Below are 27,908 nucleotides of genomic sequence, written 5' to 3' on the forward strand. Positions count from 1 at the left end.
GCAGATGTGAAGCTATGGTAGATACAGAAACAAAGTACACATAGGGTCAGCTCCCTAGAGGTTCATGGTCTATTGGGAGATAAAGAAACATCATAAGTGACTGCAGCAAAAGTACCATCATTCTAATCTTTCTTGTCTGCCTAGATATACTTCTTTTCAATGACTAAATTGGAATAATGAACAGAAATTTAATCATGTGGAAGCAAATTTGGGATTAAAATACTTTCTTAGCACAATATCATAATTACTTTTCATAAATGATGCTCTAGGTCTGTCCTGTGTACACAACTCTAAGGGTTAACTTTTTGGTGGGTTATGTGTTCTTAATTCCTACCCACAATGCCTCATGGCTTCCAGTAGATGGCAGCAGTATAAGTTGGGTTTTTTTTTTTGGGGGGGGGCTTTAAAAGTAACTGTTGGGGCAAATTAAAAAAAAAACAAAAAACAAAAACAGAAATTGTGTTCCAGGTGACCAGGATCCTTTCATAAAGTAGGGATGCTATGAAATATAGAATTAAAAAATACAATGGAGTGCATTTTGTTTTTAAGTTTTTCCTTGCCTTTACGTTTTCTTTCTTTTGCCACTTTACTTTCGCTTAGGTAGTTGATCCTTGTTGATATGCATGGCTGATTTAAGACTTTTCATAAAGCAAGAAGGCAGTGTTAAGTCTAAAGATCATGGTGTTAGAACTCAGTTTTTACCATGGAGCTTTAAACATTAAAGTATTTTATAACAAACTCTTATGGTGCATGTTAAAATTTACTAGCAATGTTGTTTTTCCTCTCATCAAAATTTGGCAGTATTAGGTATCTTTCAAGGTAGTAGCACATTTTGCCCTAAGTTGAGTAGTATCTACCAGAAACTGCTTAACTTCTCAGGGACATTTAAACATTGTAAAATGAGGGTTTGTTCTAAATGATCTCAGGCCTGTTGAGGCTCTGTTACTCTTAAAATTCTGTACCATTCATTTCTCATTTTTATTGGCCAGAAAGCATTTTGTATTCAGTTTTGACCAGAGGAATCCTGTAATAACCTAATCTTACAAAAAATGATCAGCTAAAATGTAGGTTAATAAATGAATGGAAGGTATTGCATGTTCAGTTTGAAAATTGAGGGTTCTTTGGAAGGGAAGGAAGAAATGCATACTTATTGGAAAAGGGCAAGGTTTTGGTAGAAAAAATTTGGCATTTAAGTTGAAATCAATAAGGACATAGTCTCTGTAAAAAAAAATTAAAGCCATAATATTTGCACAGACATTTATCAGTGTGAGGATAAATTATATCAAGTGGAGGAATTGGAGGGAGGCCAGTAGCTGCTGTCTTGAGGATGCCGATGTTTCACCTTGTACCTATAGCTTACTTGTGACCAGACCTGACTAAGCAGTAGAAAAGCTGGATGTAAGTGGAGTCGGGCAGGAAGGGGAGACAGAAAAAGGATTTATTCTTGTTGGAGCAGTTCTTCCTCACAGCGTAGCTTTTTGGGAGGATTGCTATCATCTCTTACAGAATACTAGAGGTCTTTGAGGAAAGAAAGTCTCTAATTTAGATGTAACAGGATAAATTTGAGACTGAATTTTTTAGAAAACTTGATTAGATGTGTAAGATGAGGCAAAGAGATGGAAATTCATTGTAAATGCATTTCTTTCTGAAACTTTAAGGTTAGAAATCAGTTATGTGTGTGTGTGTGTGTGTGTGCGCGCGCGCGCGCGCGTACTTTAAGAGACAAGGTCTTGCTCTGTTACCTAGGCTGGAGTGCAGTGGCACAATCATAGCTCACTGCAGCCTTGAGCTCCTGGGTTCAAGTGATCCTCCTGAGTAGCTGGGACTATAGGCGTGTGCCACCATGCCCAACTTACTTTATTTTTTTGTAGAGACAGGGTCTTGCCTTGTTGCCTAGGCTGGTGTTGAACTGGCCTCAAACGGTCCTCCACACCTGGCCTGTTTTGCTTTTATTTTTAAATTTTTTGTGGTGCAACAGTTCTAAATATCACAAGGCAGTTTTATATTCTGCAAGTAAGAGGTAACTTTTATTTTCCTTGTAATTCTCATCTGATGATTTGAATCGCTCGTCTTATGTAAGTTTACCTTTAGATGTTCAGAATAAGTTGTGTGAGTGTGATATATTTGTATTTGTGGTATCATACCTTATCATGCCCTGTTTGGCTGCATAGCATTACTTCCAGTGCTTTCTTTGAGGAGTGATCAACAGTAGGCTAACTTCTGTGGGACAGCCCCTTATCTGTTAAGAAGTATAACTTTCTTTCAGATGTCGGAATTTTTGTGTTAAATCTTGATATTACTAATATCACTTTTCACACCTTGAATAAAGGAGGCAGCAGAGGTGAGTACTAACATTTGGTAATACTTTCTCTGCAGAAACAAATCATTGTGGACCCCTTGAGCTTCAGCGAGGAGCGCTTTAGGCCTTCCCTGGAGGAGCGCCTGGAAAGCATCATTAGTGGGGCTGCCTTGATGGCCGACTCGTCTTGCACGCGTGATGACCGTCGTGAGCGAATTGTGGCAGAGTGTAATGCTGTCCGCCAGGCCCTGCAGGACCTGCTTTCAGAGTACATGGGCAATGTGAGTTTGACAGCTTTTTTTTAAAGTAAGATATTTATGGATGAGGAGTTTTCTATAACATGTTGGATCTGAGATGTTTTCACTATAAATACCAAATATGTCCTTGACTCCTTGATTTTTGGGGGTGGGTCAGATTTTTTAAGGAATAGATAAATGGCTAAGTGGTTCTTTCCTCTCTCCAGCTTATTGAGAAATTTTAAACTTACAAAAATCATACGGTGAATACCTAGGAAATTTATCTGTATTCATCAGTTAACATGTAGATACATGTGTAGGTGTGTGTGTATATAAATGTATATGTATATATGTGTATATACACAAACATCCTTTTTTCCCCCGAAACCTTTGGAAGAAAGTTGTAGACATTGTGATGCTTCACCTCTAGTATTTTAGCATGCCTCTCCAAAGAATAATGACCTTCTATACCACTAAACTTTCATTATCCCAAGGAGGTGGCTGTCTAATTTTGGGCAAACGGGAATGTTGAAAACCTGCCTCTTCAGTATTTATAGTTTATGAAAGTTTTTTCATGAACCGTATTGAATGTCATAAGAGTAGATAATTGCCAAGAAGAGTTACATGAAGCAAACTCTGGATAGTGTTTTTGAATTTTTAAGGTTTGTGCGTAAAAACCCAGGCTATGAAATTTGATACCTGACTCTTTTTTTTAAAGGCCATAGAAAATTCTGCATTTGTCCATTTTTCTCTATTGCTGTATGTCTTTCTTTTTTTCCTTCCCTTATACTTCTATTCTGGTTATTTAATGCTAGCTTAGGGTTCTTGTCATTTAGACCTTGGACTCAATATCTTACTGTTGCTAATTAGCAATAAATTAAGGAAAAATTATATGAAATACTTTTAAGGGGAAGAAGGACAATACAAAGTAGTTGTCATCACTAGTGTTTTTTGCCTGTTTAACACTTAAAAAAAAATCTTGGTCCTTTCTATTTGTTCATTTGCCATCACCTTGTCTGTTCACTTATAGGCCTGTAAAAGTTAATGGGTGATGGTAAGTCATGGTGGAATTCCTAGGGTGAAGATGAATGCCTTCCTCTGTTTATGTTGTTTCTACCATATTGTGAAATTAGTGATGCATACTGAATTTTTTAAAGCCATTGCCCCTGGGCATGGTGGTTCAAGCCTGTAGTCCCAGTGCTTTGGGAGGCTGAGGTGGGTGGATTGCGTGGGCCCAAGAGTTTGAGACCATTTTGGGCAACATGGTGAAATCCCATCTCTACAAAAAAATACAAAAGTTAACTGGGCATGGTGGCACATACCTGGTCCCAGCTACTCGGGAGGCTGAGGCAGGAGAATCGCTTATGCCTGGGAGGTTGTGGCTGCAGTGAACCACAGTCGCGCCACTGTGCTCCAGGCTGGGTGACAGAGCGAGAGTTTCTCAAAAAAAAATAAAAATAAAAATAAAAAAAAAGCCATATTTTGATTATAGGCAGTCTACTTCAGAAAAATGAGATTAGATGTTTTGTTAAGTCAAATGGAAAAAGTGGTTTTTAAGTCACAGTGAAAATGTGGGACACATTTAAGAATCCATAGCTAAGATTGAACATTAGAAAATATTTTAAAAAATGGATATATTGCAGAATGGCTCACAGTGTTGCAGTCTTAAACAAGGGAACAAAAACCCATGGTAAGTGGATCAGTCATCTGCTATCATGTGTAGTGCTGGAAATGGTGTAAAAGTGTCTGATGTAGTTATGATTAGAAAATCACTTCAAAAACAGACTTTGGTGGGAAGGAGTATGTGATAAATCTGTTCCGATTGCTCCATTCTAGAGCCTTCTAATCAGTCTATAAGCTATCCCTTGAGTCTTGAGGTTGGTCACATTCTTGGGCCAATCACCCCTGGTCATGAGTAACCTTGAGGTTTTGAAACCTAGAGTGCCATACAAACAGTGCTCTCTATTCATGCCATCAATGTAATAAAAGTTGGGAAGCACTAATTTATACTGAAGACTTGGAGGCCGCAATAGCATTCTTAAATGAAAACTGGAACAATGTGTGATGTGAGGCTGAAATTTGAGTATTATGGTAGGGATCTTGAAATGAATCTTGGCCGGGCAGGGCGGCTCACGCCTGTAATCCCAGCACTTTGGGAAGCCAAGGCAGGCGGATCACAAGGTCAGGAGATCGAGACCATCCTGGCTAACATGGTGAAACCCCGTCTCTACTAAAAATACAGAAAAATTACCTGTAATTCCGGCACTTTGGGAGGCCGAGGCGGGTGGATCACGAGGTCAGGAGATCGAGACCATCCTGGCTAACACGGTGAAACCTTGTCTCCACTAAAAATACAAAAAATTAGCCAGGCATGGTGATGGGTGCCTGTAGTCCCAGCTGCTCTGGAGGCTGAGGCAGGAGAATGGCGTGAACCTGGGAGGCGAAGCTTGCAGTGAGCCGAGATCGCGCCGCTGCACTCCAGTCTGAGCAACAGAGCAAGACTCCATCTCAAAAACAAAAAAACACAAAAGAAAGAAATCTTGAGATTTAGAAATGTATTTTAGGAGATGGTCTCTGGGTATGTTTCTCCTAAAGGTAAAAATCTTTAGTTTCCTTTTATTGATTTGTGTAACAGTGAACAGGCTTGGTGCTGTCAAAAAGTAGTGGAGTGAGGATAAACGGGGAGGGCAGTGGAGCACACTTGAAGAAAGCTTAGAATGATAAAAGGGTCTGGAAGAAGCAGAGGCAACTGGGGATAGATTTTTGCTTATTTATGAAGCATTCAAAAACTTAGACCCTCTAGTGAGTTTCAGAATATAACCAGCAATGTCTGCCTGTCACTCAGTTCATTCTGAGTATGTGTCACATGCAAAGCAGTGTGTTGGGCACAATGTAAGAGGAGGAATGAGGCTCTGATCCCTCCCTTCTGGAACAAAGTTTCTATGTGGGGTTTAATAGGAGTGTCATCATAGGTACAGCCAAAATGCTGTGGAAATTGCAAGGAGGTTGAGGTTATTTCTATCTGGGAAATCCAGGAGGCTTTCTAGAAGATTTATTTTGTAATCTTTTGGTTGACTTCTACCTTGATTTTAAAAAAATGGTTCATTTTATTTCTGTTGAAAAATATTAGACAAATTATGTTATGTGGATAATTGAAATAACCTACGTTAATTAAAACTTGTTTACTACCTGAAACTTTGTAAACATTGTTGTAAAGTCCAGAAAGGCTCACATAATACTCACTTTTTCTATTTCTTGGATTCTGTCATGTTGTTAGTAATTTTATAGACACATTCCTTTTTTTTTTTTTTTGAGACGGAGTTTTGCTCTGTCGCCCAGGCTGGAGTGCAGTGGCGCAATCTCAGCTCACTGCGAGCTCCGCCTCCTGGGTTCACGCCGTTCTCCTGCCTCAGCCTCCTGAGTAGCTGGGACTACAGGTGCCCACCACAGGCCCGGCTAGTTTTTTTTTTTTGTAGTTTTAGTAGAGACGGGGTTTCACCGTGTTAGCCAGGATGGTCTCGATCTCCTGACCCCATGATCCGCCCGTCTCGGCCTCCCAAAGTGCTGGGATTACAGGCGTGAGCCACCGCGCCCGGCCTAGACACACATTCTTAAAGCGTCTTCTTTCTTAATTTTGTGTTGCTTGTTACCAGGTTCCACTGGCTTTTTCTCTGAGACAGTGATTCTTTGGATGCACATTACAGTCCTTGGGCAACTTAAAAATCCTGATGTTTCAGGTGTACCCCAGACCAATTAAGTCGGAATCTCTGGGTCAAGATCCAGGTGTCAGTTGTTTTAAAACACTTCTCAGTTGATTCCAGTGTGCAACTAAGGTGGAAAAACTGCTCTGGTAGTTTATTCCATTTGTCCCTTTCTGCCCCCACTGCCATTATCTTACTTCAGTGTCTCCTCACTTTCTCCATTTTCCACTTTGTTCTTCCTGCCCAGGCTAGGCTGAGCTCCTGTCTGTAGTAGTAGGGCATTGTTCATTATGTTCTGGAAATTCCCTTCCTACCTGTGTAAACCTGATCTACTCTTCTTTCAGGCCCCACATTTGTTTTTCATCTCTTTGCTGAAGGCCATTTCAAACTACATCACCTTACATTGTTTCTTTGGTGCTTGACGTTTTGTGCCTTATTGTATACTCCTTTGAATTGTTGTTTAATTGCATTTCCTTTATCCATTTTATTCTGCAACTAGGTTTTAAGCCTTTGGAACATGACAACTCCTTAAAAATATTCATTCATGGTCTAGTATAATGCTGCAAGAGGTACTCAGTAAATGCTTGCTTAATGAACTCATGCTGGTTTGGAGGAATGAATAAAATGAATAATTTTGGATTTTAATGCTGCTAAGGATGTAATAGTGTAGGGGGAAAAAACCAAAGACCCTTACCCTTATGGGCCTTACATTCTACAGGGGATGAAGGAGGAGGCTGTGGTGGTTTATTTCTACTTCCTGTGGATCTTTCAGTATACACATGACATTTGTTGAAAAAATTAAACCAAATACTCTGAAATAAGCAATTAAGTGAAAGTGATATCTTAGAGCAGAGTTTAATTCATCAGCTGAGGGCCAAATTCCCTTTTAAAGTTTCCAAGGGTCAGGAGGCTAGCAGCCTTAATGTTGTTGCTTGCATAGTGGTTTGATGAAGAGTTGGTAGGTAGTCTTGGCTCTACCGCTAACTTACTGTATGGGCTGTAAGGAAATATTGATATGAAAGTAATGCATTTGACCTCTACTTTCTTAACATTAGGGAAATACCACAGACCCATGACAGTGGAGGTTTTGTGACCCTTCAGGGTATCCTTGTAGTTTCAGAGATGACTTCCAGGTTTCCTTGAAATGAAATGTGGTTATTGTGGTTAAGTTTAATTTGTTTTGGCTCTGTCAGCCTAAAGTTGCTTTGCCTGTGAGAGAGAAAAACAGCTTTGGATGGATGTCATAATCTTAAAAGGTTTAAAAGTGAATGGATTGAAATTAAAATGAAATGTAATTAAATTTGAAAAAGTTATTACCATTTTATTTTTTTCATGATTGAAAGTCAGGCATGTGCATTAAACTACTGAACCACCACTACTTATTAGCATTTAGGGATATATATTTTCTGTTTTTTTCTTCTATGCAGAGCATGAAATAACAGTTTTAACTCTCTCAGTGTTTTCTGCCTGTAAACATGAAATATCCGTAGAACTAGGTTTCATACTATTAAGTTAATGGGTTAAAAAAGTCTGCTGTCTGGTTAATGGGTTAAAATTTCTGTTTTTCAAATACATAGCTGACTTGGTTGCTCAGTTGTGTGTTTTAATGTTCTCTGAATTATTTCAGTGCTACTGAAAAAGCCTTCTGAAGGGCCCTATGCTTTATACAGCTGACTTCTTTATTTCATGCCTTTCATTCTGCTGAGGGATATGCTGACTGTTAATATGTTCCTTTCTCGCTTTTTTAAGGCGTGTATTTTTCCAATAGTAGAATTTATTGGAAACAAACTTGTCTCTGTTACCATACCCCCCTTCAACCCTGACTCCTCAATAAACAAATAAGCAAAACCTACCCCTTCCCCAAAACCTCCAAATCTGAAAATACTTAACACAACATCTGAAACATAAAGGACCCCTCAGTCTTTGAAATGAACTCCATTTGGTTTTGACCAGTGCAGTCTTGCCCAGCAGGTCATGGTCATGTTTGACTGACTGGTGTTAGGGCTTATAATTGGTAAGAACAAACACATGCCATGGGCATAAGTAGTTCTAGCCCTCCGCTATTCAGTGTGGTAGCCACTCGCCATATGTGGCTATTGAGCACTTGAAATGTGGTAAGTCTAAATTGAAGTTTGCTGTTAAGTACGCACCAGATTTCAGAGTTAGTATAGAAAAAAGAATGTAAATTATCTGATTGATATTATTTTAGATATATTGGGTTAAATAAAATCTGCTATTAAACTTTATTTTTACCTGTTTCTTTTCACTTATGGCTACTAAAAAAATCATATTTACATTGATTATATATGTATCTATAACTTACATCTATGTTATAAAAATTATGTGGGTGGTTTATTTCTGGCTTGCATTGTATCTCTGTTGGATAGTTCTAACCAATAAGTAACCAGCCAGCTAAAGTGAGTGGATAAGAGGTTAGGATCAACTTCATTGAATGTCCAGAATGGCATAGTAGTCCATGCATAGTAGCTGTTGTAGCTTGTATTCTTTTAATACTTAAAACTGTAATTTTAGACAGAAGAAAATTGGTTGAATTTAGGACCTTGTAAGGATAATGTTCCTTAAAGATATATTTTATCTTTGTTCTTGCCTGAAAACATTGGGCATGGTGGTTGTAGGATCCAAAAGAAGAATGCAATAACTGGACATACTTTGGTTGAACTGGACATATATTTGAGGAATGTGATTGTGTTAATATATCAAGTATAAAATTTTAATTCAATTTGGGTAAGTTTGATGTGAAATGTATGAATGGTATGCAGCTAATGTTCATTTTCAAAGATCTTTTGAAAAGATATATTGTTATTGTAGTGAAGTGAGGCACTCAATTTAGATGCTAATCCTTTGTCAGTTTTGCAAATGCCTTCCTGGAATCTCTCTAGTTTAGCCAGAGCTTTTGAAGGACTCTGAAGAACTTGTTACTGCATTATGTTGTGACTGCACTTTCTTCTCTTCAAAATTAGAGTAGCTTAATTTTTTCCCAATTGTAAAAGTTCATTATACATTGTATATATTATACATGTGTATATATTTACATTATATATTTTATATATTAAAAGTTCATTATATACTGTCCGTAATCCCACAATTCATTTTTGTTTATAACATTCCAGACTTAATTCTGGATATGTGTATATGTACACTTATATCTGTTCTTTTCTTACCGTCTCCTCTTTTTAAAAATGCTGTTAGTAATGATTGTCCATACTTTTATACTGCTTACCATATGCCAGCCATTGTGCTGAGACATTTTATCCCCATCATAACCCTATTAAGTTGATAAATGCTCAAAAGTACATATACATACAGGTGCAGTTTGAACTCAGATCTGTCTGACCTGAAAGTCTGAGCTCTTAGTACTTTTACCTTTGTACATCGTCCCAAGTTAACAAATATTATTTTATAACATCTTAATGGTGGCAGAGTTTTCCATTAAGATTAAATACCCCCCGAACTAAAATAAATACTAGAATCTAAATTTCAATATTAAATTTCTAAAAGTGGATATCCTAGACTAAATAAAATAGATCCAGGTCTGGGATAGCTGCTTGAAGTGAGTGGAGTGTGAAGAGACCATCAAACAGGCTTTGTGTGAGCAATAAAGCTTTTTAATCACCTGGGTGCAGGCAGGCTGAGTACGAAAAGAGTCAGCGAAGGGTGGTGGGATTATCATTCGTTCTTAAGGTCTGGGATAGGCATTGGAGTTAGGAGCAGTTTTTTGTGGGCAGGGGGTAGATCTTACAAAGTACATTCTCAAGGGTAGGGAGAATATTACAAAGTACCTTCTTAAGGGCGGCGGAGGATATTACAAAATACCTTCTCAAGGGTGGGGAGGGTGTATTGTCATAAAGTCAGTTTATCAGTTAGGGTGGGGCAGGAACAAATCACAGTGGTGGAATGTCATCAGTCAAGGCAGGAACTGGCTATTTTAACTTCTTTTGTGGATCTTCAGTTGCTTCTGGCCATCTGGATATATACGTGCAGGTCACAGGGGATATGATGGCTTAGCTTGGGCTCAGAGGCCTGACATGGAGCAAAAGAGCTTTTTAGAGTATCTTTCCATACTAGACTGGTGGTACTTGAGTGCCGTAGATGTTTAAATGGGCTCTGTGGTTTGCAGGTACAGAGGCTGAGTTTTGTTATACAGTTATGGTATGATTTCCATCTTTCTTTGAACTCTTGGGTTTCCTTTCTGCAAGAGATGCTTACCTAAATTAGTAGTCCATAGTTCTGTAGAGGCATTTGAAGATTATTTTATTGAATTGTCAGTGTAAGCTTTTCTGTGAGCTGCCTAATAAACAGGGTTTGGGAGAGTTTATGTAAGTAGATGATGCATTGAATGCAAAATTTGAGCCTGTGTAGGACTTGCTTTTTTGACAGCGGCATTTATTTTTATTTTTTATTTAATAAATTTTACTGTATATGTTTAAGGTATACAATGTGATATGTAGATATACATAGTTAAAGATTACTACAGTCAAGCCATTTAACATATCTGTTATCTTAAGAGTTACCTTGTGTGTGGGTGGTAAGAGGGCCTAAAATCTACTCTCTCAGTAAGTTTTCCAAGTACAATACAATGCTATTGACTATAGGCTTCATGCTGTAGATTAGAGCTCTAGATTTTTTAATATATGTATATTTTTTGCGCTGTTACCTAGGCTGGAGTGCAGTGGTAACGATCACAGCTTGCTGCAGCCCCTGCTTCCCTGGTTCAAGTGATTCTCGTGCCCCAGCCTCCCAAACATAATAGCTGGGATTAGAGGCTTGTGTTACCAAGCCTAGCTAATTTTTGTATTTTTAGTAGAGATGGGGTTCCACGCTGTTGGCCAGGCTGGTCTCAAACACCTGGCCTCAAGTGTTCCACCTGCCTTGGCCTCCCAAAGTGTTGGGATTACAGGTGTGAGCCACCATGGCTGGCCAAGAGCTCTAGATTTATTCATCCTGCATAACTGCAACTTTGTACCCCTTGACCTAAGTGTCCCCTACTCCCACCATTTGGTAACCCACCTTTCTACTCTCTTGTTTTTATGTATTAGAGAACATGTAAAAATCATTCAATAGTTTTCTGTCTGTGTCTGATTTATTTCAGTTAGTAATAATGTCCTCCAAGTTCATCCATGTTGTAGAGCAGCATTTATTTAATTTGAAAGCCCTGTTTGTCAAAAATTATGTGTGATTTTCTTATGGTTCAAGATAAGGAGTTTAAAAGATCTTCATAACTCTGAGGAAGACGTCTTACCCCAGTTATATTTGTGTTGCTTTCAAAGAGGTTTGAAGTAAGTACTTCCTGTGTATAAGCTATCCTGGCATTGCTAATTGCAGTATTTAGCAGGCAAGTTCTTAATCTTTAATACCAGAAAGATGCATGTTCATGTATTTGTTGAAGTGGTGCTGGCCTGATGGAGCAGTAGTGGAGTGGGCTTTTGAAATCAGGATGATGGAGCAGGCATGTAAGCCTGTCCAGTGTCAGGCAGCAGATGGATAGGAGTTTAGCCTCCTCAGGATTGCTGTTAAACTGTCCTTTATATCACTTTGTGCTCTTTAGCCGTCAAGCAGGGTTGAAAAGACTTTATACCTAACGTAGTATTTCTGGATTAACAGGTAATAACCTCTAAATATATCAGATTATTAGTAATTATCTCTAGCTGGTGGGGCGATGGGCACTATAAATTTTCTTTGATATTTTTTCCCACATTTAAAAAATACGTTTTTTACGTTGCTAATGTCACAAAGTTTAAAAAACTTAGACCCTTAGATTTGTGTGTCTTCGATTTTTAGGTTTTATTTATAGTCATATACTGTGTTCATTTCCAAAGCACTATTAATAGGGAAATTTGATGGTTTTTCACACATTAATATGTTGATTCGTCCTTTTGAGGTAATGGTTAATTCAGGACTAGTTTGGCTAAAGTGGTTAGTTTGGTTTTTAAAAAAATTATAGTATACATTTCTATCAAGTCTTGAAGTGAGACTCAATTTTTATCTCTCTGTGAGCATTTGCTTCATTCTTTTCTTGCAGTGTATATCAAAGTGATTCTTGACCTTGGAAGTATAAAATTGTGAAGGTAGAATTTGGAAGTGACATTCATTATCATGTGGTCTAGGGGTTGACAAATTACAGTTCTCAGGTCAAGTCTAGCCTGCCACTTATTTTTATAAAGTTTTATTGGAACACAGCCATACCCATTTTGTTTCTTCCTTCTCCTGCTCCTTCTTTTCTTCCTTCTTCTTTCCTCCTCTTCCTCCTCCTCCCCCTTCTTCTGCGCTCCCTCCCCTTCTCTTTTTGGTTTTGTTTATTTTTTTTGAGACACGGTCTTATTCTGCCACCCAGGCTGGGACTGCAAGTGGTGCAATCACAGCCCACTGCAGCCTTGACTTCCCAGGCTCAGGTGATTCTGCCACCTCACCTTCCCCAGTAACTGGGACTACAGGTGTGCACCAGCATACCTAATTTTTTGTATATGGGGTCTTGCCATTTTTCCAAGGCTTGTCTCAAACTCCTGGGCTCAAGCAGTCTGCCTACCCCAGCCTCCCAAAGTGCTGGAATTACAGGTGTGAGCCACCATGCCTGGCCAAGTAGTTTCTAAAGAGACCACATGGCCCCAGGGCCTAAAATATTTGCTGTTTGGTCCTTTATAGGAACTTGCCAATTTTTAATCTATTTCAGTCAGCTCCCCAGTAGCTGGGACTGCAGGTGTGTACCGCCATGTCTGGCTAAGTTTTGTATTTTTAGTAGAGATGGAGTTTCACCATGTTGGCCAGGCTGGTCTCAAAGTCCTGATGTCAAATGTTCTACCCACCTCGGCCTCCCAAAGTGCTGGGATTATAGGCATGAGCCACGGCGCCCAGCCCAACCAATTAATTTTTCTGAAGGCTTTAAATTATAAATTCAGTTTCTTCAGTAGATATAAAACTATGTTATGTGTTGCTTCTTGGGTAAATTTTGGAAGATTGTGGTTTTCAATGAATTAGTTCATTTTATCCACTTAATTGATTTTGTGTGCATGGAGATGTTTGTTGCAATCTCTTATTATCCTTTTAATGTTTAGCATCTGTAGCAATATTCTCTGTTTCATAACTATTGTTGATAATTTGTTTTATTTTTTTCTTTCTTTGTCAGTCTGGCCAGAAGTTTATCAATTCTAGTGATCTTTTGAAAAATCCAGCTTTGGGTTTTATTAATTTTTTTCCTCTAATACTTCCAATTTCATCTGTTTCTGCTTTTTAATTTTTTTTTCTGTCTACTTATTTTGAGTTTATTTTATTCTGTCTTTACTAGTTTCTTGAGGTGAGAACTTAGGTTATTGACTTGAGACCTTTGTTCTTTATGTAAAGATATAGTGGTATAGATTTCCCTAATCTAAGCCCTGCTTTGTCTGCATCCAATAAATTCTGATACGTTGTATTTTCATTTTAAAATTATTTTTGTTTTTTTTTGTTGTGTGTGTGTTTGTTTTTTAAGAGATCGGGTCTCATCATGTTACCCAGGCTGGTCTTGAACTCTTGAGTTCAAATGATCCTCCCACCTCAACCTCCCAAAGTGCTGGGATTAGAGGCGTGAGCCACCGTGCCCAGCCTGTATTTTCATTTTTGTTCAGTTCGAGATATTTTAAAATTTTCCTTGAGTCGTCTTCTTTGATTAATGGCTTATTTAGAAGTATGTTGTGTAATTTCCAAGTATTTGGAGATTTTCTTGCTATGTTTCTGTTACTGATTTCTAGTTTAATTCTAATTCCATATGGTCAGAGAACATAAACTTCCATGATTTCAGTTTTTTAAAAAATTTGTTCATTGAGCCTTGTTTTATGACCCAGTGCTACCTTTGTGAATATTCTGTTTGCACTTGACAAATAATATGTATTCTGCTTTTTTTTTTTTTTTTTTTTTTTTTTTTTGAGACGGAGTCTTGCTCTGTCACTCAGGCTGGAATTGTAGTGGCGCGATCTCGGCTCAAGTGATTTCTCCTGCCTCAGCCTCCCGAGTAGCTGGGATTACAGGCGCCCGCCATCATGCCTGGCTAATTTCTGTATTTTTAGTAGAGATGGGGTTTCACCGTGTTGACCAGTCTGGTCTTGAACTCCTGACCTCAGGTGACCCACCCTCCTTGGCCTCCCAAAGTGCTGGGGTTACAGGCATGAGCCACCGCGCCTGGCCTGTGTTATTTATTATTGTTGGGTGGAGTGAAAGTGTCACTTAGAGCTAGTTGGTTGATGGCATTGTTCTATAGCTTGCTGTTTTTTTGGTTGGGGAAAGATCTAATTATTCTAAGAATTACTGAGAGAAGAGTGTTGCAGTCTCCAACTTTAGTTGTAGATTCGACTGTTCTTTATTTCAATTTTTGGATTGCCACTCTATGTGTTCTGCTCAGGAATTTTAGTTACATTCAGTGGGACAGACAGGGTGGAATATATTTATTACGTTTAGCCAGAACCAAAATTCAACCAGTGTTTTCAAAGCTGAGTCTGAAACTAGTGCAGTGTTAGGCCATGGTGTCACACCCATGTTTGAACAGTTAGAACTAGAACTAAGGCTTCTGATTTTTCAGTCCAGAGATACTCCTGGTGGTGCTCTTCACATGTGATGCCATGGATACTTCCATAGGATACTTCCTATGGAAGTTCCTATGGAAGCTGATACTTCCATAGGATAGAACTTGTTAAAGCTTGATCAAGTAATGTAATCTCCCCAGGGCGGCTTTCTTGGTGGGAATTGGGGTCATTAATAGCTGCCCGTCTAACTGGCCTTGTTAAAATGCACAGAGAATCTCTCAAGTAAGACCAAGAAAAATCATGAAGATGGGAATATAATGGGTGGTGTTTTTAAAAAATATCAAGATGCCTTGGGACAAAAGAACAGAAAATAAAAGTGTAGCAAAGAATAGGGTGAACAGGGATCTGGATAGGTGGGGACCAAGGGACATCCTTCTGTGACAGGTGCTTTACAGCTTTCTGTGTCTGCTCCATGGCTTGCTCTCTGCCTTTAGCAAAGAGCCAAAGTGGCAGTCTCCATCTCCAGTCTGCGTGATTTTGTAGTTCAAGCATCTAATCACAATCACAGCTGACAGGTCTCTCCCTCTCCTCTCGTGTGTGTATGCAATGCCATGTTTGATGTGAACATAAAACTATAAAATGTATATGCAAATCGGTATTTTTAGGGAAAATATAATATAGTTTCTCCTTCTTCAGTTATCCTTTTTGGCCCAAGGAGTAGGCTTTACTTTTTGGCAAAGTTGTCATGTGTTGATAATAAAAAATTGATATATTAAAAATACTGTGATTGTTTAAATGTAGCAAACTGATAGTTGTGGGTGGCCACCTATTTAATTTAGAATGCTCATATGTGACAAACATGTAAAACTAAAAGCTTATCAGTCATGACCTTCTACCCTCATATTTTTTATCCATTCATTTTTAATTTTTTTTAAATTAGGTTTCTTAGAGGACTTGAGGTAGTAAATAAAAGCTCATTGTGACTATGGCAGTTAAGGATTAAACAAACTGGGTTTGTATGTTTGGTTTGTCTGCCTTCAAACTGGCCATATTGTTTGTTTATTTATTTTTTTGTCTTTAACCCTCTCCTCCCCTCATTAAATATAGTTACATAAAGGGATGCCATTTAGATGCTTTTCATGATGGGCAGTTCAGGTTCTGTCATGAGCATTGAGTTTCCAAACTGTCCTTGTTAGAGACAGGAAATTTCCTCCTTTCTAACTTCAGACCTGCTGTGTTGAAAGTTGCCTCTTTGGTTGATATATTTCTCAGTCGTAATGCCAACTTAGAAGGGCACAAGTCTGTGGAATATGTTTTTATTCTTAGAGTGGATTATTTTATTCATTTTGAGTTAAATCTTTGTTCATATCTGATGACTGCTAATGAAGTCATTGCCAGCAACTCAATGGCTTGCTTATTTTATTTCAGTATGTATGTATGTATGTATGTATGTATGTATGTATGTATGTATGTATGATTTTTTGAGACGAAGTCTCGCTCTGTTGCCTGGGCTGGAGTGCAATGGTGTGATCTCGGCTCACTGGAACTTCTGCCTACTGGGTTCAGGTGATTCTCCTGCCTCAGCCTTCCGAGTAGCTGGGATTACAGGCGCCTGCCACCATGCCCGACTAATTTTTGTGTTTTTAGTAGAGATGGGGTTTCACCATGTTGACCAGGCTGGTCTTGAACTCCTGACCTCAGGTAATCCACCTGCCTTGGCCTCCCAAAATGCTGGGATTACATACATGAGCCACCGTGACTGGCCTGTTTTAAAGAGGAATATTGGATATATAGAACCAAAGACTGTTGGGAACTGATTCCGTTTGGTCATTCTCTCAAACTGCCATTAGGGCTTTTTGTAATGTCATAATTTGGAAGCATACGGAAGATATTTCCTTTGAATTACTTTATGCTGAAATAACATCTGGTCAGTAAATAATCTTACAAGTATTACTTTCAGATGTTTTGAAGTGATTGGCCTTCTGCTCTGGTTTTAAACCCAGTTGAAGATACTTTAATGTTTGCAGTTTATAATAATCTACCAAGTTGAACACAGTGTGGCATCGTATTTCAAGGCTTCCTTGCTAACTGTCCTTTCAGTTTAACACCGGAACATATTAGCCTGAATTACTTCTCCTTGCTTTGAGAGAGAATTACTGGTTTTATAGATTCAAATATGAAAGTCATCTTCTAGGAGTGAAAAGATTAGTGTTTTGGCTTGCCCTTGCTCTTGTGTTTATATGAATATTGCTTATTATTTCCTGGTGTAAAATGACCTGAAATATTTTATTAGAAAAAATTATACCAGCCTGGGCAACATGGCAAAACTCTATCGCTATAATAATACTAAGAATTAGCCGAGCGTGGTGGCTGGCACACACCTGTAGTTCCAGCTACTCGAGAGGCTGAGGTAGGAGGGTAGCCTGAGCCCGGGAAGTTGAGGCTGCAGTGAGCCATGATGGCCCCACTGCACTCCAGCCTGGGCGACAGAATGAGACTTCATTTCACACAAAGACCAGTGATACTGAACTGTAATCTTTTAAGCTCATGCTAATAAACACACTTGTTGCCAGGAGCAGAGCATATTGTTTATGTTACTTTGAAGATTCTGTATTTTTGGTGAAAAATAGCTGAAGCCACTGTATATAGGAAAATTGCTTGTTTTCTAAAATTGGCCATTAATATATATCCTTTTTAGTGATTTATGTTGTGATAAAGGATCCTCTCACCTCCCTCACCTTTTCAAAACTGGTTTTTCTTATGCCATCAAAGTTTTTCAATTAAGGAAACAGACTCAAGGTTTATGCCAGAGGTTGCAAATTTTTTCTGTGGAAAATCAGACCTTGGCAATGACCTTGAGCAGTAGGATATAAATAACTCCCACAAGCTTAGCGTTCCAATAATGGAACACCAGGCCTAAATGGGTTAAGAAATTTGTTTGAGTTTTCTTTTTCAAAGCAATATTAAATGTTGTAGCATTCAGATAAAAATCCAATTTTAAAATTAAAATTTCTAATCATGGCAGTTAAACACCTGACACCATTGGCCACCTCTTACTTGCTTTCTAGAGGGCTTTCATATTGGCCAACTGTAGAGGTTAAAAATCTAACTACTCTTTTCAACTAGGTTTTTCTATCCAATGCTACATTAACCATTTTCTTAAAACCACTCTGAACCTAGAATTACACTAATTTTGGGGTTATGTTAATAAACAGCAATAATTGTATTTTTTGGATTTAAGGTATTGATCAAGTGTGAATTATCCTTAACCCTCAAGTTTTGAACAGATATGAAAGTTGGTGTAGGAGGAATAGTTACATACAAGATAATTCCGGACGGGCGCGGTGGCTCATGCCTGTAGTCCCAGCACTTTGGGAGGCTGAGACGGGTGGATCACGAGGTCAGGAGATCAAGACCATCCTGGCTAACATGGTGAAACCCCGTCTCTACTAAAAATACATTAAAAAAATGAGCCGGGCGCGGTGGCGGGCGCCTGTAGTCCCAGCTACCCGGGAGGCTGAGGCAGGAGAATGGTGTGAACCCGGGAGGCAGAGCTTGCAGCGAGTGGAGATCGCGCCACTGCACTCCAGTCTGGGCGACAGAGCAAGACTCCATCTCAAAAAAAAAAAAAAAAAAAAAAAAGATAATTCCTTATAAAGTGAGATGTATGATTTGTTTAAAAGCATTCCAGCAGAAAAACCAGTGGAAAGGTGATAAATGAAACAAGAAAGCAGAAAGTTGATGATTTTTGAAGTTTGATGATAGTTAAGTGAGGGAGTTCCTTTAGTATTCTCAATCCTTTTGGTGGGTATGTTAGAAAAAACTCATAATAATTTTTTTTTTCTTTTTCTTTTTTTTAAAAGGACATGTTATCACCATGATGGTTAGTTGAGTAGGTGTTAGCATATTAGGTGTCTGAGGGCACAGTCCTTACCATGTGTACACTCTTCGGAGGGCATTTGCATGCTTTGCAACCCCTGGAAGGCCTTGTTTTGTCCCACTCAGTCCTCTTCTCACTCTCCAGTTTATAGGCTGGCTGGTGCCTATGCTGACTGTTAGGCCAATTAGATTCTCTTGGGGATTCGTATGGGTAAATAATGGGAAAATGATGCAATTAGTAATGGAAACTGAAAAAGGAAATGATGCCATTAAGTAGAGCCAGGGTCATAGGGGTCTTGACAAAGTGAACTTGTGGGTGAGTAGCAGCTATGAATTAGATAGGCAGCAAAGAGGGTGAGAATGGGTCAGGCATTTGAGATTGGAGAATGGGATAGCCAGCTAAGAGAAGTGTCCTGGGCTTCCTGTATGGCCGCTCCTAAGACCAGTTGCCGTGCTGTACTTGGGTTCTTCTGTACATGTGTCCTCGAAGTAAACCCTTTGTCACTATATTCAATTTGGGTTTCTGGATTCCCCCAAAAGGAGTCTACTGTAGTTACTGAACAGTGCATAATTTTCTTGGCTAAATTAAAAATAAGCACTTTTTTAGAAGGTCAAAAATGATCATTGACTATTCATCTAGGCATTCCATTGTGCAATTCTTCAGGCTTTTTTTGGAGACTTAGCCCTTCCCTGAGTCATTTAATTTTTTTTTTTTTTTAACCAAAGTGAAAGCAAGTTTATTAAGAAAGCAGAGGAATAAAGAATGGCCACTCCATAAGCAGAGCATTTTAAAAATTAAAAAATTTTTAAAATTTAAAAAATAAAAGTAGAGATGGGGTTTTGCTACGTTGCTCAGGCTGTTCTCAAATTCCTGGACTCAAGCGATCCACCTGCCTCGCTCGGCATGCCCAAGTGCTGGGATTACAGGCACAAGCCACCGCACCTGGCCCCAGAGTCATATTTTTAAAGCTCTGTCTTGTATAGTACGAAACCTTTTGTCTCTTACCTGCTTGACTATTATATAATTTAGTAGTGATGTTTACATTGTTCACTAGACTTTGATTGAATTGAATTTAATAAGTGGTAGTAATCAGGTGTTTTTTGGTGGAGGGGTTAGCTTGCTGTCTTCAGGTTTCCTATACTTGAGAATTTGCCTCAACACAATTTTAGGTGGCTTTGGCTGTAACACTGTTTTGTTGGCCAGTATAATTTTAGATTCCTCACTTTGGTTGTTGGTTGTTAAAAGATATAGGGAGCCTTGTTTGACTAAATCTATTGTCTTTCTCTTTCCTTTTCTTTGGTGTTCTTTTTTAGGAGACGAAAATAAGAATTGAGAAGATCTGGCTTAGATAATGCTAGTATAATGGAGATTTTAAAAAATTACCTATTATTTTATTATTATAAAGCACTGGAGCAAGTATAGAATTATGTATAGTAAATAGGATATAGAAAGACAGAAAGAAAGGGTTGGCATTCATTGGCCCTGGGGAGTGGGCTAAGGGAAAACAAAGATTTAGAGTCAAAAATTAATTAGTGTGCAGGAGATAGCAAACCTCTTGGCTTGGTGGGAATGAAAAACCATTTAATAAACATAACTGGCTAGAAGCAGTCTTCTTTCCCCATTAGTAGGTGGCTCACTGACGTTGTCATAGGTCTTTGAAATGTTTGTTTTTCTCCCTTTAATTTGCTCTTGTGTACAAAGTTACAGCAGAAGGAGCCAGGACTGAATCAGACTTCAGCAATCTGGGGCTTGTGGAAAGAGATGTTTTGATCATATTGTTATTTTTGTATCATAAAATCTTAGATTGGCAACTTTCTTCTAGGGTGGATTTAGCTTTTGATACATTTTCTTAGGCCCACGAAAATGAACTGCTAAAGTAGAAATGAATAAAACTATTCCGTTTAGCCTCTAGACAGTGACACATTAAGGACTAATGACTGCCAAAAGGAAATGTCAAACACTAAGCTAGTCTACTTTCTTTGGCAGCTGAGAATCCGGTGAATCAACAGTTTTCGGGGGTGTATATTTAATGTGGGTGGAGGAAGAGAGTGTCTAACATTCTTTAAGGCCCTGTTAAGTTCAGCAAAGTGGGACTTGGAGCTTGGTTCTACTTTTCTAAACCCAGGAAAGGCACGTGCTATAGAGTGAGGGTGGTTACTGTTTGTCATGTAGATAGTATCAAATAAGACATTTTAAAATGTGTTTACGGGCTTCGTCTTTGTTTTTATTTAATTGTTGGTAAGTACGAAGCAGCATGCATTGGTATGGGTGAGGGACATACTTAAAGAGTTTTGGCCGGGCGCGGTGGCTCATGCCTGTAATCCCAGCACTTTGGGAGGTCGAGGCGGGTGGATCACAAGGTCAGGAGATCGAGACCGCTGTGAAACCCCATCTCTACTAAAAATACAAAAAATTAGCCGGGTGCGGTGGCGGGCATCTATAGTCCCAGCTACTCCGGAGGCTGAGGCAGGAGAGTGGCATGAACCCGGGAGGCAGAGCGTGCAGTGAGCCGAGATCGCGCCACTGCACTCCAGCACTCCAGCACTCCAGCCTGGGGGACAGAGCGAGACTCCGTCTCAAAAAAAAAAAAAAAAAAAAAAAAGTTTTGATTGCCTTGATTCCCCCTTTTCACAAATAGGAATTATCTGAAGAGTCTTGTGGAAGAGAATGGATAAATGGATAAATCTGTGATCCTTGACGCATAAGGAGCCAATTTAGACTGAATTTCTACTAAATATTACTAAGAAAAGGACAAATTTAGAGCTTTTAAGCTTATAAACAAGTATGATTGCTGTGTCTTGGGTACTTAACAGTTTAGCATTTAAATATTCACATATAGGCATAGGGGCAGGGAATGATAGCTAAAGGATACAGGGTTTTTTGTTTTTTGTTTTTGAGACAAAGCCCCACTGTCCGGCCCAGGCTGGAGTGAAGTGGCGCGATCTCGGCTCACTACAACCTCTGCCCCCTAGGTTCAAGCGATTCTCCTGCCTCAGCCTCCCAGGTAGCTGGGATTACAGGTGCCTACCACCATGCCCAGCTAATTTTCATATTTTTAGTAGAGACAGGGCTTCACCATCTTGGCCAAGCTGGTCGTAAACTCCTGACCTCAGGTGATCCACCTGCCTCGGCCTCTCAAAGTACTGGGATTACAGGCGCAAGCCACTGCGCCTGGCCCAAGGGTACTGGGTTTCTTTAGGAGGTGATAAAATGCTCTAAAATTGACTGTGGTAATGATTGTACATATCTGTGAATAAACCAAAAAACATTAAATTGTACACTATCAATGGGTGACTTTTATGTGACCTATATCAGTATATAATCTATATCAGTAGATAATTATCTTATATATTTGTAAAACTATTTAAAGATATTTACATGCTTTTTCACATGTCAGTTTGCTAATGATGTGGTAAGTATTTTAAATTATATTTCCTGTAGGAGTTCAGGCAATTTGTTCATCCTACATGAAGTAAAGAGTATTTTTCCCATTTTGAAACATGGCCTGTGTCTGTTATTGCCACCAGAATTACATAGTCTACATTAAATCCTACATTGTGTACCTCGTTGACCTCTTTAATCTTCTGGCTTTGTATGGGACAAACTAATGGCCTGCAATTTTCTGTGACTATTTCATTTAAATTATACAAATGTTGAATTAAGGATTGCTGAATCAAAAATAGTTTAAAAAAAAAAAAAAACAAACCTCAAATTATGCTGAACTGGTGTCATTTCAAGCTGACTGTTTTTCATTTGGGGACAGGGTGTCTTCTCTCTGAAAAAGTGTTATGTACATTGTTAGCCCTTAAAGATTTTTGAATGGTTTGGATTATTAGAAGATTCTGCATATAATCACCTAAACTTTGATTATACAACTCTGAGAACTATGAAAAGGAACTAATTTTTCCATTAATTACATGCTTGGATTATTATTTGCAGTCAGAGCTTTGGGTTTGGTATTTTGGTTGAAATATTGGCACTCATAAATACATAGTAGTATCTGAAAGCTTTGTTCTAGGTCCACTTGAAGGAATTGCAAAAAAAGATGTAGCAGAAGTTTTAAGTGAAGTGGTTTGTTTTAGCAACATTAACTTAATTGCTTAAAAATAGGTTTTTACTTTTTTGCTTCCATTGGGTAGTACTTACAGTTCAACAGCATGGATTTTCACCTTCTTTTGGAGTGAGGAGGAGACTGACAACATTCCTTTTTAAAGCTGGCATAGTTCCTTCCTCCCTCCCTCCATTTTTGTAGAGATAGGGGTCTTGCTACATTGCCCAGGCTGGTCTCAAACTCCTGGACTCAAGTGGTCGTCCTGCCTCTGCCTCCCAGAGTGCTGAGATTACAGGCATGAGTGGCAGGCCAATGTCATAATTTCTTAGTCAAAGTATTAGTTGAAGAATTCAAATATTATGTACCCTGTTCACTTTTTATTGTTGCTTTATTCGGGGGATGTTTACTTTCTTTTTAAAAAGAAAATTCTTGAAGAGAAGCCTGATGGTGAAATTTCAGGCCCTGTGGCAGGAAGTAAGAAAGATGTGTTATGGTAGAGATGGCCACCCTTAGATAAGTGTGGGCAGTTGCTTGTGGGGCATGTTTTGGGGGAGGGACATTTCACTCTAAATTGATGTACTAGGAGATAGAGCAAATTTTGGTGCCCCAGGTAAATTTTTGGTGCATTACAAAAAGGAAATATTTGGGCAACTCCCATTTCTGTTGCTTTGGAGCTTAATAGTCATTAAGTTGGTGTTCTTTATGTGGTACTGAGTAAAAGCTGAAAGTAGCAGAGATTGTATAGGCCAGTATATCTCTTGTTAGTTTTGAACTTGTTGGGAGCACTTATAATTACCTGTGTTTCTAGAGATAAATCAAGTGGCACCTCTCTTTCTTTAAATTCTTCTTTGCCTAGCTGAGATTCAGGGGTCTTGCTTCTTGGGTAATAAATTCTACCTAATTTAAAGCTTTGCTTTCCTTCCAGAGATATTTGAACTACGTTTACTAATGTGTATATGCAGTTGGCATAAAGATAAATTTGTTATTGAAGGGATTTTCTATGGAGAGACTTATATAGTGCTTGACAGCGGCACTGAGCATGAAGAGTTACCTAAGCTTTCCCAAGTCTATGTTTCTTCAACTGTGAATTGGGGATGATAATGGTGTCTATGCACACATCATGGTTACAAGTGTATAGAAAAGAGTCATGTAAGGCACAACCACTGCTGTTAATACTAGTGTTACTATTAACATTGCTGTAACTAATAATTTGTATTTGAATTGTTCACACTTTAAGTCCTCTTTTTAGCTGTTCTGATTTCCAGTAGTTTCATAGAGCTGTTGCATTTATCATTCTCCTCTAAGAGCTTAGTTCTCTCTCTCCACCCCCTTTCCTTCTCCCTTCTTTTTCAGTCATGGTCAAATACATTTGGAGAATTTTCCTTTTTACGTGTGTATTCTGATGATAATGTCTAAGACTGTCCCTGTTGACTGTGCTGCATAGGTTATTTTATTGGTCTCCATTTGTCTTAACTGTCTTGCCTGAAGTTGTTAGCTTTATTGCTAGATTCATAATATACTCTCTTTACTATTAAAATGTGCATTTTGATTGGGCCTGGCATACTTTTTTTGAGACGGAGTCTCTCTTTGTTGCCCAGGCTGGAGTGCAGTGGTGTGAGCTTGGCTCAGTGCAACTTCCACTTCCCGGGTTCAAGCGATTCTCCTGCTTCAGCCTTCTGAGTAGCTGGGATTACAGGTGTGCACCATCATACCCAGCTAATTTTTGTATTTTTAGTACAGACGGGGTTTTACCATGTTGGTCAGGCTGGTCTCGAACTCGTGACCTTGTGATACGCCTGCCTCGGCTTCCCAAAGTGCTGGGATTAGAGGCGTGAGCCACCTCACCTTGCCTGGCATACTTCTTTATTGTTAATTCTGAGTTATCTGGCATGGGGAAGCACGGCTCTGATCGTCAGTGTTCGTTCTCTGAATTGAGTTTAGTATAGGCATCTCTGCATAAAATTTCTTCATTATTCTTTCCTACTCGTTTGGACTTTATTTGGTGATTGCATTTGAAGTAAACTATTTATTTGAATACTGTAACTATTCATGTAGTCTCATGTTCATTTGCTATAAGTTGTATTTGTATTTCTTCTGTAGTTTTTTTTTTTTTTTAATAGCACTAGAGGAAGAAGCTATTATGAATAGGATTTTGTCGTTTTTGTTTTAACAAACCCACTGTCTCATTGTTTAAGATAATTTACACACCCTAGAACCAAAAACAGTAAACCTAGGCATAGCCTGTGTATTTAAAAAACAAAAACAAAAAAAGACAGTGGGACAGGCAGTGTGAGGTCTAGAAGTTCTCTTTTCCTTTCATGTTGTAACATTCTCTCTCTTTAGAGCTCTTAAATCTCTGAAGAGAAAAATCTTATTAGGAAAATCTTTATAGTTAAGCAGGGCTGACTTTGAAGTGAGGCACGTGGGCTTGCTGGTATCATCACTCCACTTGAGGAGATGTGAACAGTTGCCATCAGATGTTATCTATGAATTTACTCATTGGATTAGTGATTAGTTGCTTTAGTGATTAGAGAGCATTTCATTTGCTGGCTTTCATAGGGTTCTTGTTTTGAAAAAGGTCTGTTGTTGAACTGAACTGAGATCCTTATGGTTGCATTTCCTTATACCTGATAAAAAGTTTTAAAAAAAATTCTTAAAATAGGCAACGTATTTACATGGCTTAAAGCAGTCTAAAAGAGTATCTAATGAGCATTTCCTGTCATCCTTGTTACCTAGCCATTCAGTTTCTCTTCTTACAGTTTCTTGTGTATCTTCCAGAAATATTTTTTGTGGATACGGTAACACACTCTCTCTCTCTGTCTCTCAAGATTTTTGTGTCTTTTGACCTTATATTGAAAGTTATTATACTTGATTGTGAAATAGGTTTTACTATGATAATTTGCTGACTTACACTTATTTTGTTTTTTCCTTTAAAACAATGTTTTCCTAACGTTTATTTGCTTTGCTTTTAGGGCTACCGAGTCTCATTCCACATCCCCTCTTTTGGCCAAACCATCCACAATTTGTGCTCTCCCTCTCTATTTTTTTACTCCTTTTTTCTGTCTTTGCCTTTCTTCTTCTTTCTTAGATATTTAATCCTGGATGCTTCTGTTCCTATTCACTGTACTATGGCATCAGCTTATAGTCCCTTAATTGCAATGAACTCTATGAAGCTCACATGTCTGGCATGTAGTCACTTTGGCTTCTTTCATGTTTGAATTGTTTTTCAACCAAGTCAGATCGAGTGGCCTTAGGCTAGGTGCTCTGTTATTGACTGTTCTGTATAATGTTGAGGATACTTCTATTTAGCAAATAATTAATACTAATAATAGTACATCTTACTGTATTATCTGTGTAGCCATCAGGCATTTACCATCTTCTTTCAAATGTTTATCTCATGGTGTTAGATCTCTTTATACTTCATTAATTTATTTTTTTCATCACAGATGGTTTAAAGTCTTCATTTACTATAACAACTTTGAAGGTTTTGCTGTTTCACTGTAGTCTCTTTCAGTTTGTGTATCCAGCGACTCCGGTAGTCTTTAGCTCTGGATCCAGGGTCTTATCCAGAAAATCTTCATTTGTTTTTTCTTAATTTTGAGTGATGCTCTCTGGTTTTAGAGCCCAAAGATGGATGGTTCTACAGATGTAAGTTTTACCTGTTATCACTACAAAAACCCTGTCTAATAAGTCTTTTGAAGATTGATAGTAGTCTCTGCTTTCTAATATTGGATCTTTAGCTGTAGCCATGCACAAACATTCTGTTTGGGGGATATTGAGCATTACCTTAAGCAATGGTAAAAACTGGCATGCTGTGTTATATGAAGAAAGAAGATGATTCAGTAAACAAACAAAAAGCATTTATTGCCTTGTGCCAGCTGGCGTCAGTATAGAAAACGTGCAGTGTAATGTCACCCATGATATATTCCTGGGAAGTTGAGGTGCAGGATAATTCCACAAAATGGTTTCTGTGTAGAACATATCATGGATGACAGAGGGGAGAGAATGCACACTGCCTTTGTCATTTTCATTATTGGTCTCTTGTCTCAACTGAGCCTCATTTCCTATCCTGACGGGCATTCTTGTGCCTGATTTCTGTCTGCAGGGCTTCTGGGGCCCTTGACTTCACATCCTCCAGAGGTTGTTCAGTTGATGATGGCAGCTAGTCATCATAGAAGGTGATGCCACTTTGCCTGTGGGTGAAGGTAGACTCTGACAGCATCCTTGAGGAATGGGTGATTTTAGTCTCTAAGCAGGGGAGGCGTACACCTGGTTAACATGGGTGCTACCTGGCTGGGCACGGTGGCTCACACTTATAATCCCAGCACTTTAGGAGGCTGAGGCAGGCAGATCAGTTGAGGCCAGGAGTTTGAGACCAGCCTGGCCAACATGGTGAAACCCTGTCTCAAAAAAAAAAGCAAAAATTAGCCAGGCGTGGTGGCATACACTTGTAGTCCCAGCTACTTGGGAGGCTGAGGCAGGAGAATCGCTTGAACCCGGGAGGAGGAAGTTGCAGTGAGCCGAGATTGCACCACTGCACTCTAGCCTGGGCCACAGGGTATGACTTCATCTCAAAATAAATAAAGGCCAGGCATGGTGGCTCACACCTGTAATCCCAGCGCTTTGGGAGGCTGAGGCAGGCAGATCACCTGTGGTCAGGAGTTCAAGACCAACCTGGTCAACGTGGTGAAACCCCATCTCTACAAAAATACAAAAAAATAAAAAATAAAAAAAAAAAAATAAATTAGCCGGGCATGATGGCGGGTGCTTATAATCCCAGCTACTTGGAAGGCTGAGGCAGGAGAATCACTTGAACCTGGGAGCTGGAGGTTGCAGTGAGCCGAGATCACAACATTACACTCCAGCCTGGGCAACAAGAGCGAAACTCCGTGTCAAAAAATAAAAAATAAAATAAAATAAAATAAAAATAAGTAACATGGGTGCTACTCAATTAGTAATGCTACAGTTCTGGAGCAGGATTTTGGAGGCCTCTAATGGGCCTGGCATTACCCTTTAGTACTTGAGTAGTAGGGATATGGAATATTTCAGTGCTTTTAACATTGCCTCAGTATGACCCATGAAGATGAGCATTGCCTGTGAGGCTGTGGGCTAATAGCCAAATACCTTCCTTCCGTATTGACATTTTTTTTTGCTTCCAGGCTCACCTCGAGGTACTTTCTTTTACCTCTTTCTCGGGCAGTGTTCTTGGATAGTGATTCCAGCCTTTTCTC

At 38.9% G+C, this 27,908-nt stretch overlaps 1 protein-coding gene and 2 long non-coding RNA genes across 23 annotated transcripts in view; 2 read left to right on the forward strand and 1 right to left on the reverse strand.

Moving 5' to 3' along the window:
* Positions 1-27,908, forward strand: part of CTNNA1 (catenin alpha 1) — a 176,981-nt gene that overhangs the window by 65,816 nt on the left and 83,257 nt on the right. For all 21 annotated transcript variants that reach the window (NM_001257368.1, XM_078003644.1, XM_078003643.1 and 18 more), the window contains 1 exon segment: positions 2,377-2,580. In NM_001257368.1, the coding sequence (NP_001244297.1) occupies positions 2,377-2,580 (204 nt within the window).
* LOC144329515 (uncharacterized) lies at positions 9,989-27,624 on the reverse strand. Its single transcript, XR_013394860.1, has 2 exons — positions 27,371-27,624; positions 9,989-10,991 (listed from the first exon to the last, which is right to left on the reverse strand). It is a non-coding gene; the product is annotated as an uncharacterized LOC144329515 (long non-coding RNA).
* Positions 19,451-22,331, forward strand: LOC144329531 (uncharacterized). Its single transcript, XR_013394876.1, has 2 exons — positions 19,451-21,047; positions 21,623-22,331. It is a non-coding gene; the product is annotated as an uncharacterized LOC144329531 (long non-coding RNA).

This window comes from Macaca mulatta, chromosome 6, assembly GCF_049350105.2.
Source record: "Macaca mulatta isolate MMU2019108-1 chromosome 6, T2T-MMU8v2.0, whole genome shotgun sequence".
NCBI lineage: Eukaryota > Metazoa > Chordata > Mammalia > Primates > Cercopithecidae > Macaca > Macaca mulatta.